We start from the raw sequence: 17,140 nt of genomic DNA on the forward strand, positions 1-17,140 counted from the left end.
TTAAATTTTTAAAAAAGTGAGAAAAAGTGTCTAGTGAAGTTTAACTCCCTGTAGCCAAAGATGGGACAATTCAAGCATCCATTAGAATAGGAACAGCAGTAGACTAAAATATAAGAAATATTTTAAATCCATTAGTTAATTAACACTAGCTAATAATAAAAATAACAAGTGGTTACCATGGGAGGATGTTAGCAACCAAGTTATTTTTTTGAAAAAGTAGTAAGGGTGAGTCATTGAACATTAATGATTATAAGTACTACAAAAATACAACCAGACATAGTGTGCCTCTTAAGAGAGGCACACATCTCATCAGCCATGAGATAGTCTTTCCAAAAACAAAACAATGAAGCCTAAATTCTATTAAGCCTCTAACCTAACTTCCAACAAACAAAATTTACAGATAGGAGCATTTTATTTAATACAATACCATGAAAAAAAAATCAGACAGTAGAAAAGCTCGGTTCAAACAAGACAGTTTCTCCAATGAATAAGTAGCAAGGGATAACAGATTTAAGGGGATTTATAGATTAAATGTACCTTAAAAGACATATTGGCCAATCACTGTATACAGAACTTATTTGAATCTTGATTAAAAAATACTGCAAAATAGTTATTACTTTTGAGGCATTTGGAAATTTGAACATTAAGAGAGTACTTGATGGCAATCGTCATTATTATTAATTTTTCTATATGTTTTATAATGATATTATGTTCTTATGTCTCAAAAACCACACTTGTGTTACAAGAGATAGTTATAGGAAATATGATATGATGTTTGGGATTTGCTCTAAAATAATATGGTCAAGGGAAAAGTGAAGGACATAGAGATTGAACAAAATTGAACATGAGCTAACAATCATTAAAGCAAATTAGTGAACATGGGAGTTTTATGTCATTATTAAATCTATTTTTATGTATGTTAGAACTCTCCATAACAAAAAGCTTAAAAAATAAAATATGTGTAGAATTAACAATGAAATTTTAGTAAGATTTAATTTATAAAATTATAAAAATTTTGTCTTTGCAATAAAAGGCAACAATAGCACATAGGGTGGCAATGGGATGGGGGAAAGTGAAGTTAAAGTCATGGGTACTCCTTATCCAGGGAGTGATAAAAAATGTCTAGTGTGGTAGATTCTAATAAGTCCAGGGAACACATTGTGTATTTATAGCATCCATACAAAGAATGTATAACTAACAAGCTAATGGATGGAGAAAATGGAATACTAATTAAAAAACCCCATATTTTACCATGTAAACACTAAGCAAAAGATGCAGTGTAGTTATATGTGTGCATACAAATAGCATGACCTCAAAATATTAAAAAGTAAGCAACTATAATAGTAAAAGAAGAAATATAGAAATCTTCAATCTTGGTTGGCATTTTATCATAGCTTTTTCATTAATTGATAGAACATGAAGAAAAATAAGTTAGTAAATATATAGAAGATTTAAATACCACATTGAACAAACATGACCTAATTGTAATATATAGAATGCTGCACCCACCAATGAAGAATATATAGTTTTTAAGTGACAGGAACATTTAGCAAATAGTTCACATGCCCAAAGGCGTTGCTGAACAAATCTCAAAGGATTGAAGCCCTGTAGTTTCTTTTCTTTTTTTTTTTTTAATTTTTTTTTTTTAATGTTTATTCATTTTTGAGACAGAGAGAGACAGAGCATGAACGGGGGAGGGTCAGAGAGAGAGGGAGACACAGAATCTGAAACAGGCTCCAGGCTCTGAGCTGTCAGCACAGAGCCCGACACGGGGCTTGAACTCACGGACCGCGAGATCATGACCTGAGCCGAAGTTGGCTGCTTAACCGACTGAGCCACCCAGGCGCCCCTGTAGTTTATTTTCTAATCATAGTAGTATTAAGTTGTAAATTAGTAACAAAATAATAATGAAAAAAATTTCAATATTTGGAAATTAAGTAATACCCTTTCTCCTGTGTGTCAGAGAAAATAATCACATTGAAAATTATACATATTTTTAACTGATAAAGAAAATGCAACATACCAAACATTGTGGGTTGCAGTTAAAGCAGAAGTTATAGGGGCATTAATAGACTTAAATTCTTACATTAGAAAAGAAGAAAAACTAAAAGAAGAAAGAATCTCAAAGATCCATCTGAAGGATCTAAAGAAGCAAAGTAAACTCAAAGAAATCAGAAGAAAATAAAGATAAGATCAGAATAATTGAAATAGAAGAAAAAAGACAATAAAAAAATAGAGCCAAAAGTTAGTTCTGGGAAAAGCCTAATGAAATTGATAAAACTCTGGTAGTAGTAATCGAAGAAAAATGTAAGGTAGATTATTAATATCACAAATGCAAAAAGGCTAACACTAAACTATGGATATTAAAAAAGATAGTAAAAAGATATTATCAAGATGTTATGCCAATAAATTTGAAAATTTAAAGGAAATGGTTAAATTTCTTAAAAGTACACCAAAATTCCATTACACCCCCCCCGTACACACAATTATTATTTAACCGTTAAAAAATGAGAAAATCCTTTCATTTTCAACAACAAGGATGGACCTTGAGGGCATTATGCTAAGTGAAATAAGTCAGGGAAGGACAAATGTTATATGATCTCACTTATATGTGCCATCTAACAACAAAACAAAAACTTGATAGAAAAAGAGATCCAGGTCCTGGGTGGCTCAGGTGATTAAGTGCCGACTTTGATTTCATCTCAGGTCGTGATCTCATGGTTGTCAGATTGAGTCCCATGTCTGCTCCATGCCAAGCATGGGGCCTACTTGGGATTCTCTGTCTCCCTCTCTCCCTCTCTGCTCCTCCCTCACTCATACATGTACTCTCTCTCAAAATAAATAAATAAACAGTAAAAAAAGAGATGAAACTTGTGGTTACTGGAGGTGTGGGTTGAGGGTAGGGGAATTGGAGAAAGGTGGTGAAAATGCATAAATTTCTAGTTGTAAGAGAAGTGAGTATTAGAGATGATGTGTACAACATGATGACTATCATTAACACTGCTGTATGACGTACAGGCAAGGTGTCAAGGGAGGAAATCCTGAGAGTTCTTGTCACAAGAAATATTTATTTCTTTTTTTCCTTATTTTCTTTCTATTTAAAAATTGTATTTATGAGAAAATAGATGTTAGCTCAGTCCATTGTAATCATTTCACAGTATTTATAAATCAAATGTTCGTGCTGTATGCTTTAAACTTATATAGTGATGAATGTCAATTACTTCTCAATAAAACCAGGAAAAAGCCACAATGAGATTGGTATAATACATTTTAGAAAATCTGGATTGTCTTATATCTATGAAATAAATTCGCTTCATAATTATAGACCTTTACACAAAGAACATACCAGTTAAATTCACCAGCAAATTTTTCTAAATATTTAAGGAGGAAGCAATACCAATCATATATATATACTCACATTGTTAGGCCAGCATAACCTTGACCCCAAAGCTAAGAGGGGTATTCAAAGAAAGGAAATTCGCAGTCCAATTTTTCTTATGAAGATAGATGCTAAAATCCTAGCCAAAACATTAGTAAATCAAAGTCAGTGATATATATATAAGGGTAATATATCACTACAAAGTTGGGTGCATTCCAGGAATGCAAGTTGATTATTTGAAAATCAATCAATACAATTTACCACATTAATGGAGTAAATTTGAAAAACCATATCATCATCTGGATAGATGAAGGGAGAAAATGCTTTTGATAAAATTTGACACTTACTCATGATGCAAACTCTTAGCAAAATGTGAATGGAGCAGAACTTCCTTAATTAGATAAGTGATATCTGCAAAAAAGCTACAGCAAACCTCATACATAATGTTGAAATATCGACAGCTTTTTTGTTGAGATTGTGAATTAGAAGAGTGTTGGTAATTTCCACTTTTATTCATCATTATGTTGGAGGCTCTCGCAAATTCAGTAACGTAAGAAAAAGAGAATACCTTTATAATCTTGGGATAGGTAAGGATCTGTTTTTTTAATAGGCCACAATGGTGATTCTTATGAATGCCCATTTTGGGAAACTTTATAACTGGGCTAAGATGTGATTCGCTTCTTGGGGCGCCTGGGTGGCGCAGTCGGTTAAGCATCCGACTTCAGCTCAGGTCACGATCTTGCGGTCCGTGAGTTCGAGCCCCGCATTAGGCTCTGGGCTGATGGCTCAGAGCCTGGAGCCTGCTTCTGATTCTGTGTCTCCTTCTCTCTCTGCCCCTCCCCCCTTCATGCTCTGTCTCTCTCTGTCTCAAAAATAAATAAACGTTAAAAAAAAAATTAAAAAAAAAAAAAAGATGTGATTCGCTTCTTATCTTGAGATGGCCATAACCTAAAAGTATGGAAGGTGTGAAGAGAATGTTTCTGCTCTCTGACAGGACTCCCATTGTTGACACATCAGATTGATCAGATTGGATGTGGATTTGGCCACTGTTCTTTAAAAATTGTTTCTATTTACAGATATTGCTTTCACCATATCTCTTAATATTTTTAATCCATCAGAGACAAATAATCTCCCATGTACCTTGTAACATCTTACTTCTATTTACCTATAATTCAATTTAAAATGTTAATGTCAGCAGTGCCTGACTGTCTCACTGGGTGGAGCATGTAACTATTGATCTCAGGGTAGTGAGTTTAAGCCCCATGTTGGGTATGGAGCCTACATAAATAGAATAGAATAGAATAGAATAGAATAGAATAGAATAGAATAGAATAGAATAAAATAAAATAGAATAGGATAGAATTTAATGTGCATTTAATATGTTCAATTTTCTTTTGTGCAGATGATGCAAATACAGCTGAACCCTTTTTGCGTGTCCATGGTTAATGTGCAGCTATACATCATGGGCCAGTCAGATCATGGGCCTAGAAAAATAACTGCATATAATGAAAGTCTAGTGTAATGCATTTAGTTCCTACGATAAATGTTGCTCAGGCATCGCCAGTGATACTATTTTATTGATCTTGTTTTTGTATCTGCCCTTTCTTCCTTCTATTTTTGTTACAAAAAAATCCTGCTTCAAAAATTCAAACAGCACATAAGCATTATAAAATAAAAGACAAAATCCCCTATACTTGCAATCCAAACCCATTCTTCAGAATTAACCCCTGTAAACATTTCGTCCCATACTTTTCATTTATGTACTTCTATGTATTTTGCCATACTGTTTTCTTTTTAAATGTTTATCTATTTATTTTGAGAGCAAGAGAGCAAACAGGGGAAGGGGCAGAGAGAGAGAGAGAGAGGAGAGAGAATCCCAGGCAAGCTTAGTGCTGACAGTGCAGAGCTCAAGCCCAGGAACTGTGAAATCACAACTTGAGCTGAAATCAAGAGTTGGCCGCTCAACTGACTGAGCCACCAAGGCATCCCTGCCATACTGTTTTTAAAGAGTTATCAACTTGCTGTCTAAGTCTCAAAATTTAAGCATAGATACTGAGACCAAGTTTATGTTTTCTGTCAAATTTGACAAGTGTGTGGTCAGTATGCTGAACTCTTATATATTTGTAATGCTCTTTTTTTTTTAAACCATGTTCTGTTTAAGAGATTAAGAGCATTTAGAAGAAGGAGTGATAACAACTAATACAGTGTAACAGTACTGTTCACTTTCTTCCCAGAGGAACATTCATACATATGCCTATGTTCTTATCGTGAGTTGTTGGTAGGAGCAAGAAATACACATACCAGTTCTGATGGACAATTGGTGAGGAAGTGAGCAACACAATTTACAACCTATTAGGCTAAGACTAATAATCATGTAGTTTTTTAAAAGACACTATAGATCTAAACCATAAAAATTAAAAAAAAATGGTTTCATAAGGCATAAACATCTGACAAGGGCCATTGTGGAATATGATTAAGAATCATAACAGTTTTTGAAAGAAGAGGAGTATTATATTAAATGAGATAAGTCTCCCATTGTATAGTAGAGAAAAAGTACCAGGTTATTGGGAAGTACAGTTCATAGACCAGATCAAGTACTGCAGCTGAGTTCTTTATGTGTAAAGTATACCATAATCCCCATACTCCATTCCTTACCAACTTCTAAATATCTCTCAGATTTGTTGTATTCTTCCAGATCTACTGTTCCCATGGCAGTATAAACTATCATCACTACTGCCTTTGACTGATCTTGTATCCTCTCCTGTCCCCTTGCAACCCATTTTCCAAATGTAGCTTGAGGGAGATTTTCAAAATGCTAGTTTGATCATGCCACCGAGCTGGTGTAAACCATTTCCACCATTTGAAAACCTAACATGGCCACTGTTGTCTTCTCTTAATTGTTTTTTCACATCATGCCCTCTTAACTCTCTGAACTCCAACTACACTGCCCTTTTTCTTCCTCAAAATCAGTCCCCTCCCTACTGCCACAGGGCCTTTGCACATCTTGTTCCCATGGCCTGTTTAATTTGTTTCCTTCATCTCCACTGAGTTAATTACCTCTCCTCAGATTTCATCTTCCATGTTTTCCCTTCTACAGACTATTTCAGGCCCCTTGGTTTGGTCTGTCTTTTTGGCATCTGCCACTAACCTTTCTCCCCAGTAAGGCCATCAGTTCTGAGTTCAGAAACCATCTGTGTTTATGCCCAATTACCAGCTCGGCCCAGCATGTGCTAAATGCTTAACAAATATTTGTTGAATGTATGAAAGAATGTGTATACATTTGTAAATTGAATAGGAGTTGAATTATAGCAGCTGAAGATGTTATCTGTTACTAATCATGGGGAATAACTTCCAAGGGAAGTCAAGGGCAGAACTGATGATTTTTCAAATGAAGGAACTGATACTCAGAGGGGTTAAGAGCTACTTAGTGGGAACATAGCTACTAAGTGAGAGAGCTACAATTTCAACTGAGGTTTGTCCACTAGCACCACTGTTCCTGAGAGTGGTTACATGTATAAAGCCTTTATGTAGACAATAGGTATGGCAAATATCGTACACTCCATCCTTCTCCTGAGAATCCATGAAGACCATTATGAATATTAAAGGCAGACAATTCCTGGAGTAAGGAAATATGTTTAATTTAATATAACCCAATATCCCTTTCATTTGGTAATACCCATCAATGGAATGGAATTCTCCTTCAGCAAAATGCTGCCGTTCATTCCTTCATACATCCATTTGTCCTTCAGTTTGCTTTATCTGTTCTTATGACACTGATTATAATTCCATTGCTAAATAATTCTTTCCAAAGAAGACATTTGCCAAATACTTCCATCTAGCTAGAACGAGAAGATAATACTTACCCCTGTTCAAGATAAAACATTAAGTCTTATAAAATTAATTTGTTTTAGCTTAGGGTCAAGTGTCTGGAGACATGAACCTCACTTAACATTGTTGCTGTCACAGATATACTTATAGCTTTGAAATAATGCTCTGTTTCCCCCACATTATATAGGCTACCAAATTATACCTAATGAAGCATCACTAGAGTGGGGATAGCAATAAAAATTGGAACAGTGCATTTAGTTTTCATGCGAAAGGGGAGACATTTGGTCAAATTCAGTCCAATTACCAATGATAAAACATACCAGTGTCACTTTCAATAATTACTGAAGAACAAGACATAACTCTAAATAATACTACATCTATTCAGTTTTTAGGCTATTTCATTTTAAAATTAATTCCTGCTAAACAGTTCTCAATACTAGGGAAATTTGCCAAGACTCATTTCTTTAGAATGGAATGTAAGTCTTGCAGGATATACAATTACTATACTTCTCCAAATTCCTCATAAGTTTAAATGTATGGATTTTATGTTCTTAGGTAGAGCATTTTGCCGTGCCCTATTTCTCTATACCAGGTATATTTATATCTACATCAATATAGGTATATTGGGAAAAGTCTGCACATACCTACATGCTGACAGAAGGTAGATTTAAGGATTTTTAGCCTAAATATGACTACATATTCCCCAAAGTCCTACAACTACGTGATTTTGAGTATGTAATAATCCAGCATGATATATATACTTCCTGTGTGAGTAAAAAGTTAAGTTTAACTTAACTTGTTGAGTGAAAGTTTGTACAAAAATAGGGAGGAATTGAGTGTAAATTCAACTTTTTTGTTCTGAAATAACTGTAAAAAATAGAAATAAAATTTTCATTGTGTCTGATTACATGTATTCAAGAAATAGGCACTGAGGCATAAAGGAGGACTAGACATTATCCCTGCTTTCAAAGAGCCCATATCACCTCCATGTCAGAGACATATAGACAGCTATGAACATATAGTATTGGGATTGAGTGCCATAGGAAAGGGGTGGTGAGCAGGGTGCTGTGGGAACATCTGAGGGGGCACTTGTCTCTCAAGATGAGAGAATCAGACCATGCTTCCCAGGGGAAATGGTGTCTAAGCAAAGGAGTTGAATTTAGTCTTGATTCTGTGTCTCACCACTCTGGAATGCTGAAGAAATTGAGACAAGAGCCCCTGTGTCACCCTTAGTTAATTGAAAAAAGAATCTGTAATTGCTTTGTAGTAAGTAGTCTTTTATGGAAGCATTTTTGGCTGTGTATAGAAAAGAAGAAGATAATGCTGTCTTTTTCTGGCTCTTGTTTGCTTTGTCTGATTTTCTTATACTTTACTGCCTTTTTCTGTGAACCCATACAGAGCCACATAGAATTATCTCCACCCAGTTCAGTATCTGATCTTGAAGGTATTTTTAGAATTTTAGCTGAAGTGTGTTTTCTGTGTGAGAAGGTATATGTGGGAGCTGTGTGTCATCCGAGCTTTGTTGGGGTGATTGCCTAGACCTATGACCCTTTCCGCAAGAACTGTCCAAAGGGCTGGCACCTATAGCCGTGACTACCTGGTGTGACCCTCTGAATCTGGAATACCCACAGTTCATTCTTTGTAGGACATTGACAGCAGGGGCCAGTGGCCTAATGTGGTCTACAGATGTGTTTTCTCAATCAAGAAACTAAAGTAAAAACCTGGATCTCTGTTAGTACAGAGCTGAACCCCAGAAGCAGCCTGAGCTCTTTGTGTTTCAGGACCTTTCCTTGCAGGTTCTTGTCTCACACCTGGTCAGCTTCACACCTTTCATTACTTCTGTGGCCCCCACAAGCGTTTGCATTGGCAGCCCCTGATGTATAGTTTTGGCTGATTCGATGAGGTGTGACTGATCATGACCTTGGCTGGGCTCAGCAGATTTTTTCCTCTAATCATTTTGAGGTGGCACTCAGGACATTGCTTGGTTTCCATTTAAGCTGCAAAGAGATACAAATATTTGTGTGGAAGCAGAGAAAGGACATCTAAAGGTAGACGCAGTAAGGTAAATACTCCAGAAAGAAGTAGAGACATGAGCCCCGAAGCTCCAGAGAGTGAGTGTGGTGATACTGGATCTGAATGACTTCTTACTTCCTGGCTCTGGTTCCAGTGAGGCCTGGCCCTTCCAGTCCTGTGTGCTATGGCATGTCTGGAATTCCTCACCGAGAATCCCATTTTACTTGAGCTCCTAAAATGGATCTTTGTTTTTTGTAACTAAATGATCCTTAATTCAGAAGCTTTGCACCTGTTTTTTATGATATTTTTGAGTGGGAAAATGGAACTTCAGGTTTCCAGTAATTTGTCATGAATACTCTAGTTGGATTAGAACAAAGTCTTGTAATCCTCAAATAGAACAGGTATCCTAGTTGATCATGAGAAACCCCTGGACTGTGTTGAGTTAGCAGAACAAAATCTTGTCATCATGGAGAAGCATTTTGACCTTTAGAGACCTTGGGTTCAAGCTTCCCTTAAGAAATTGTATCTATTCTTGAGTTGACATGTTGGGATTCTACTGTGAAGTGATTCTGAATAAGCTAGAAAGTAGCCTGGATTCTTGATCATGACAGTTTTTTTTTAAATTTTTAATGTTTATTTATTTTTGAGAGGGAGAGAGAGACAGAGTATGAAGAGGGGAGGGACAGAGAGAGAGGGAGACACAGAATCCGAAGCAGGCTCTAGTCTAGGCTCTGAGCTGTCAGCACAGAGCCCGACATGGGGCTCAAACTCACAGGCTGCGAGATCATGACCTGAGCAGAAGATGGCTGCTTAACCAACTGAGCCACCCAGGCTCCCCAATCGTGATGGTTTTTAAAAATGCATTATATTTATAAAACAGTACATTTGGAGCACAATAAACTAACATGAACCCACCCTCTAATTTAAGAGCTGTAACATTACCATTTACTTGTGTGTTCCTGCCCTCTCTCTCCTCCCTTTTCCTTGCAACAGTAACCATTGTACAGCAGGAATGAATATACAGGATAAATTTTCCACATATACTTCCTTTTCTTTTCTTTTCTCATATAAAATAATTTTGCCACATTTGTGTGTATCCCTAAACAAGATATGTTTTAGCTTTTGAGCATTGTAAAAACTGGCTTTATACCATATGTCACTGCTTCCCAGCTTCTTCACATCATGGCATACGTTGCACTTGAAAATACTGCACGGTGTCTTGGGATCAATGCCATCAATGTCTTACCACAAGACTCTGTTCACTCCAGCTACTATTAATCCACAGAACAGAGGGGATCAGTATGTTAGGACCTCTGTGAGGCACACCACTTGGAAAGCTCTATGTAGTGTTCTTTCCATTTGATTTTTTGTTTCTTTAGATTTATGCACATTCCTTTTTACTGCTGTGTAATAATCCTATGTCAATATACAAGAATTTCCATCTTACTCTGTTTAGACCCCCTTCTTTACTTTTCATTTATACTGCAGATAACACTAGCATATCATGGCTTATGGAAAACTGCTGAATTTGGTTTAATGTTTTTGTAGGATTCAGAGAGGTACCTTTAAATTTTGGTTTTAAAAATCTGCTTTGTTTTAGATTGGGTGTGAGTGTAAGGCAGCAAGAGATAGAATTAATTGGATTATATAAGACACAGCCTTCTCTATTTAATCACATTATTAGGACAAAACAGCAATATGTACCAGTGCATCCACCTTCATTCAGATCAGTGGAAATTTACTGTAGGCAAGCAAACCAAGGAGCACTAAATTATGACGACTACATAATGGCATTAACACTTTTGATAGTTGATCTGAAATACACTGTATGATTATTTAGTTCAGCAATGGCAAATATATTTCACTTCGTGTTCTGAATCTATTTGGTAAGTAGTGTTCACCTGGAGTACTATTGTAAAAGTGTTTTCAGTTCCTATCAGGGTCTTTGGCTAACAACTCAGTGATGAGTTATTGATGTCTGTCCTGGGTATGAACAGTGGGACTAAGGACATATATGCCAGTATTTGCCTTCCCTAATCTTCCCGTTTGCCTGTCCTTCTTGAATTATCTTGAACCCATCTTGATCATCTGAATATTGTTTAATTTGTAGCTTAACCCTTGGAGAAAACCAGATTCATAACTAAATAAAAAAGCCAGAAAGCATCACGTAGTTGTGCTCTTTTCCCTGGTCATTTATTATGGTCTCTAATTACCTGTCTCACAGGATACTTTTCTCACAAGTGTCCAAGATGTTCCACTCCTTTGGTAAAACGTATTTTACCATCACTATTGAGCCACAAGCTGGAAAAGAGATAAAATGCCCTTTAGTGTCCTCAGTTTCAGGGTTTTGAACTTAGCTTTACACAGACAGATCTTGTCCACTGTAATTTAAAACAATTAGAGCCACAAAGCTTCTTTAGAGTTTCTAGATCCTATTAAATGTTATTTTTAAGATAACATCTCTTCTTGTCCTTCATTTTTGAATGCTTGGTCAGGAAATGGTTGTAAAAAGCTTCAAATCCCAATTGAATAATGCGTTCTCAAAAGTAGCTGCCAAGTGTAAATACCACTGATATACATCCATGCATATGATAGTATATAAATAACCAGGAAAGCATAGCAAAGGTCAATCAATTATGTATAGGTCAGAATGCTTTCCATCTGGATTGTCATTTTAGCAAATGACATCATGTGTCCTTTGGAATCTATTGTGAAATGTGGCTTGAGTCATTATAGATTGGCTCCTTCTCTGGGTTACCCGGATGGCAGGGGTGAGGCTCAATAAATGTATTGGACTTGGCAGGAGCAGATTTGCATAATTGGGGTGTAGTGATGAAGGCTTCTTATTCTAGAGAAAACCTTTGGGCCCTTTCCACCAATTTCTACTTTTTTTTTTTTTTTTCCTTCTTGGTTGCTTTTTTTTTTTTTTTTTTTTTTTTTTAAGAACGTGAAGACAAAAGAGTTGGAAATGAGCCGGATGCCCTTTATATAACTGCAGTGGATATCTTTCCATGAAATTGCCAGCAGGGAATCAATAGTAATAAATCTGGTACCCTTCGAATCTCTTTTAACTTTACCACTGCTCTTCTGGAATGGGGCTACATGGACCATGTAAATTTAGTTTATAATTTCTACTTGATCTGATGAGGAGTGGTCTCACCAGACAGACTGCCAGGCTCTAGAGTGACTGGCAGGATGGGATGTTGTATGGGATGGGAAGGGATGTTGGCCTTTTCCAATTGGCACAACAGGAGTTGTATTTAGCATATAGACCAAGTGATGAAAGCAGCTGCCAAGTCTAGTCATTTCTGATTAGTCAGGCTCGAGGAGGTAAATGTTACTTGACAGAATTTAATGTGTGATCTTTCCCTCCCTTCAGGGTATTTTGAAAATGTTAAAAAGTTGTTGTTGTTGTTTTTAAATAGGATGACTTATAATGAAGGACTTAGAGTCAAAATTGATGTCATGTTTTACAGGCATTTATAGTTGAAATCTATGTTTCGTTCTGAGATCTTGGAAGGAAGAAGGCTTGGGAATCTTTAGGAATGATAAAAGGAAATGGCCTTTGCCTGAAGAGAGCTTAGTCTATTGGGAAGACAGACATGCAAACAGATTCACACGCTATAAAATAATAGCTGCTCTCATAAGGTATATGTGTAAATCCCGGCAAGACTGGATTTCTGTCACTTACCTATATTATCCATTACTTATTTATTTGGGCCCTGAAGGGCTGAGAAACATGCCTATGCTTATTCTTATTATCAAAGTATTTTTGAGGGTGAACTTTCAATTTTCAAGGTAGCTAATCTGTGTTTTGGTGATTCAGAGGCAATGTGGCTGCCTTCTCTTGGAATGGTACTTAATGTTCTGTACACAACCCAAAGCCTTAACTTTAGTTTAGTAAAACTCTATAGATTCCTGGGGACTATTCTTTGATCGTGTCTACATGGATACCAAAACAAATGCGAAGATGAATGTAAAGATCAAGTTGTAGTTGTTTCTTGTGGTAACTAACAACTGATTTACAAGGTTTTATCTTCTCCCCCCACTATTATCTTTGAGATTGTTATCTGTGGTCATGGATTGATCAGCTCATTCCAGGGTGGTATGGGGAGGTAAACCAAAAAGTGGCCCATTTGACCATTTAGCAGACTTCTGCTTAGATCTCATTTTATAAAATCACTCCTAGTTGTAAGGGGTCCTAGAAAGAGGAGTTGTTAACAGAAACTGGGTTGCCCAATCGATGATTGCCAAACATCCTTATTATCCAAAAATAACCATTGTCAATAAATGTGATAATACTGTATCTACTCTTTTTGCAATGTATTTTCCCTCTCAATAATATCATGAATCTTTTTTCCATGTTATTAAATATTCTACCACGTATTTTTTTAAAAAGCTTATTTATTTATTTTGAGAGAAAGACAGAAAGAGAGAACTGTGGGGGAGGGGCAGAGACGGGGACAGAAGTTCTGAAGCAGGCCTTGAGCTGTCAGCACAGAGCCTGATGTGGGGCTCATGGGACTCCAACTCACGAACCTTGAGATCATGAACTCAGCCGAAGTCAGACGCTTAACCGACTGAGCCACCCAGGCTCCCCTACCACACAATTTTTAATGTCTACCTAACAGTCTACTTTATGGCTGTAACAGAATTAATTTAAACATTCTTCTTTTGTTTGAAATTTAGAATTTCCAGTTTTTACTATTATAAATAGTACAGGGGTAAATATCCTTGTACTACATCTTTTTCAGAACTCTTTTGACCTTTTTTCTTCCATTTTGATTCTTCCTTTAAAAGAAATCAGGAAATAACAATGATATAAGTAAATACTTAGGAACTCTCTTCGAACAGAGTCTGGAGGGGAATTATTTAATATCTCAGATAACTTAAGATTATTGTATAGGACGCAAAATATCTTACTGATTTGGTAAAATCAGAGAAACAATTGGTAAATCCAGACATAAGAGAGAGAAGGAGGGAAGCGACCTGTCTTCTCATGGAATCAATCAGCGGAGTTGGTTGAGTTAAAATGGCTTAATGAGTTTTACAGGTCTGGTTAAGGGGATCTGGCAGTATGTTAATTTTCAGAATACCTTCTGCCTGAAAGTATATTTTCATCTGATAGCGTGTTTCCTTTTGTACAAAGGTTGTCAAATGAGAGTGTGAAGGTAGCTCCTCTCACAACTCACCTGGCAGAATGTATCGTAGACGTGTTGAGGTTGAAAGGCTGGTACCCACAGCAGCTAATAGCAGAGGCTGCAGGGAGGTGTAGCTTACAGAAGAGTAAAAGGGGAAATGTTGACACAGTCCACTGCCACCCCCACCCCATCACTGCTGTGGTCTTGAGTGTGTGGGGGGTGCCTTTCCTTGTTCGAGAACTAAAAGTAGATCAGCAAAACTGAGCATAGGGCAGAGAGTTTTGGTACTTGCTGAGTACATTACCTCTTATAACAGAGTTTTAAATGTCAATGCTTTTTCTAATGTATATGAGGAATCCTAATTGAAAAGCGGGCCCATATGCTTAGACTATATCTAGCTCTGTTTCTTTTTTTAATACTGCAAAATAAGGTTAATTTTTATGGTGAATATTTTATGGCTCGCTTTCTGTTATGTGCCAGACAAATTGAAGGCAATGGAAACTGATGGGTGCTGAAGATAAAAGAGCAGTGTTGACCTTTTGGTAAATCATTCATCATACTGCTTCATCTGTAAGTGGTTTTCCAGTTGTAGCTCATATTTGCTAATCACTACATTTGACTCTCAATTCTACAGGGGCTGATTGTCTTGTTGTGGATTGCCTTTTCTTTCCCCCCCCCACCTTTTTTTTAACTTTGGTTATTGTTATTATAGCTATTTTATTACTATTAGTTCCTCCACCAGAGGGGGCTTGTGGGCAGAGAAATACAGTGGGAATTAATAATTCAGTCTCTTTTTGCCTGTCTTCACTGACTTTTAAGGTTTTTCCTTAATGGCTGAGAGGTACTTTCAGCATTGTATTCACCTCCTTGTTCTTGTTGCCAATGAAATTAAATTACAAGTTGACTGTCTTTGGCGATGACCACAGAATAGTTAACTGGTGTTAATGGTTTAGCACCGGGATGATTTTTGGCTTCCGTGTTGATCAAAGTCCCGTTGGGGAAACCAGAAATGAGAGTAAGAATAGCCTCTTTAATCCTGGGTCAAATACTGAAAAATACGGAATTTGTTATGGTGGAAGATAAATTTGATCCTGGACCCAATGGTGATCCAAGACTGGGCATCTGATAGAATCAACTTCACCAGCATTGTGGGAATGTATGGTTCTTTATTTCTTGATACTTCTAACTGACTCTGGCCATCACTAGAGTTCAGAAGTGTATTCAATAAAGAAGACCCTTTAAGTCTGGATCAGCATACAAGATATGGAGGACAATATGGACATGCTTGTCATCTGGTCTAGGCAAGAGAACATTTACAGAAAATATTTTGCCTTTAGACCCAGAGAAATTGACCCTTGTCCACTAGGGAATCCAACCAGTTATAGTGCTGTGCTGATTAACCCCACAGAGGTTGTTTCTTAATTTTGTATTTTAGGGTTTGTTAAACTAGGGATTGTGTCCCTTCTCTGGGGACAGAGAGTATTTTAATATTTTGATTACAATTAAAATGGAAATTGGAAATACTAAGACAGAAACTAATCAGAAGTGTTTCACTCTTCCTTTATTCCCAGTCACTTGCAGTGTCGACCAATATCCAGATATTACCTACACTCTGCCTATCTGCTTGAACCAGAGATTCCTGCACTGGGTGAGTGGTCCTTGGCCTAGATTGGCATTGCCCATTTGATTGATGAGGGCAGTTTGACAGAGTTGTTGCTAGTTATGTTGGTGCTGAAACTCTAAGAGCATGACTACAATTCCACTCTGGAAGTCTGTGGTGTGTGGTGGGGTGGATGTGGGGGTTCATGACCCTTTTTTATTATTTTATTAAAACACTAATTATAGTTTTATGACTGCAACTGATCATAATACTTTTACCTTATTTTGGATAACAAAGAACCAATGTCTTTATACTCTTTTGTAAAAACGCAAAAAAGCAATAAATACGATTTCTAAAAAGCACCATCTTTTAACAGGGAATTCTCAGAAGTCACATTTTTTTCTTTCTTTGTTAGAGATAGAAAGCCAGTCTTTGGGGAAGGGACCCTTAGGTCCCAGAAGAAAAGTCAATAGTGATAGTCTATTAATACCAGATTGTTCTTATAGGAAGAAATCATTTTTACATGGTGGAGACATTTTAGTCTTTAGAAGATTTTCTCAAGTGTCTTCCATAATAGTATGGTCCAGAAGTTAGTCTGGGAGGAGGCAGAAATGAATTAAAATGGATTTTGGGGATCTTGCTTATTGAAAATGATAATGCTGTCAAGCATGACTTATCTTACCTTCCTTCTCTAGACCCACAAAGTTAACTAGATTCATATCTATCCTGTCCCTTTTCCTCAAGGCCCAGAGATTAAGAAGAATTTCCCACATCTTTAAACTAATTTGTGAATGTTCCCTTCACCTTTTACTCTTCTCCACCATCCAATAAGGTAACCACTAGCCACGTGTGGCTCTTTACATTCAAACAGATTTAAATTAAACAAAGTAAAAAATTTATTTCCTTAGTCACACTAACCTCTTTTGAAGGACTTGATAGGCATCGGTGGCTATTGGCTGTCTTATTGGACAGCATAGATATACAACATTTCTATCATCACAGAAAGTTCTGTAAGTGCTGCTCTGATACTCTTAGATATCCACCTAAGGATATCTCTCACCCTCTCAGGTGGTCACTGTTTTTTCTCAGTGTCTGAAGTGGACATGGTGTCCTTCTTCATCTCTGCTGTCACTTACAGACAACTTCTTTTCTCTTTATCCACAGAAGCACCCTCAGGGG

The 17,140-nt window shown here is 36.8% G+C and overlaps 1 protein-coding gene across 5 annotated transcripts in view; it reads left to right on the plus strand.

Annotated features, from left to right (window-relative positions):
• FHIT (fragile histidine triad diadenosine triphosphatase) overlaps positions 1-17,140 on the plus strand; it is a 1,399,071-nt gene that overhangs the window by 242,510 nt on the left and 1,139,421 nt on the right. For 4 of the 5 annotated variants that reach the window (XM_053220341.1, XM_015065266.3, XM_053220339.1 and 1 more), the window contains one exon: positions 15,933-16,009. Coding sequence is in view for 2 of the 5 variants with exons in the window: in XM_053220339.1 (XP_053076314.1) it covers positions 15,933-16,009 (77 nt within the window). In the remaining 3 variants the exon portion in view is untranslated. Of the gene's footprint in view, positions 1-14,841; positions 14,932-15,932; positions 16,010-17,140 lie in introns of all 5 variants that reach the window. The other variant, XM_053220342.1, reaches the window with a different exon arrangement.

Source organism: Acinonyx jubatus, chromosome A2 (genome assembly GCF_027475565.1).
Source record: "Acinonyx jubatus isolate Ajub_Pintada_27869175 chromosome A2, VMU_Ajub_asm_v1.0, whole genome shotgun sequence".
NCBI classification, from domain to species: domain Eukaryota; kingdom Metazoa; phylum Chordata; class Mammalia; order Carnivora; family Felidae; genus Acinonyx; species Acinonyx jubatus.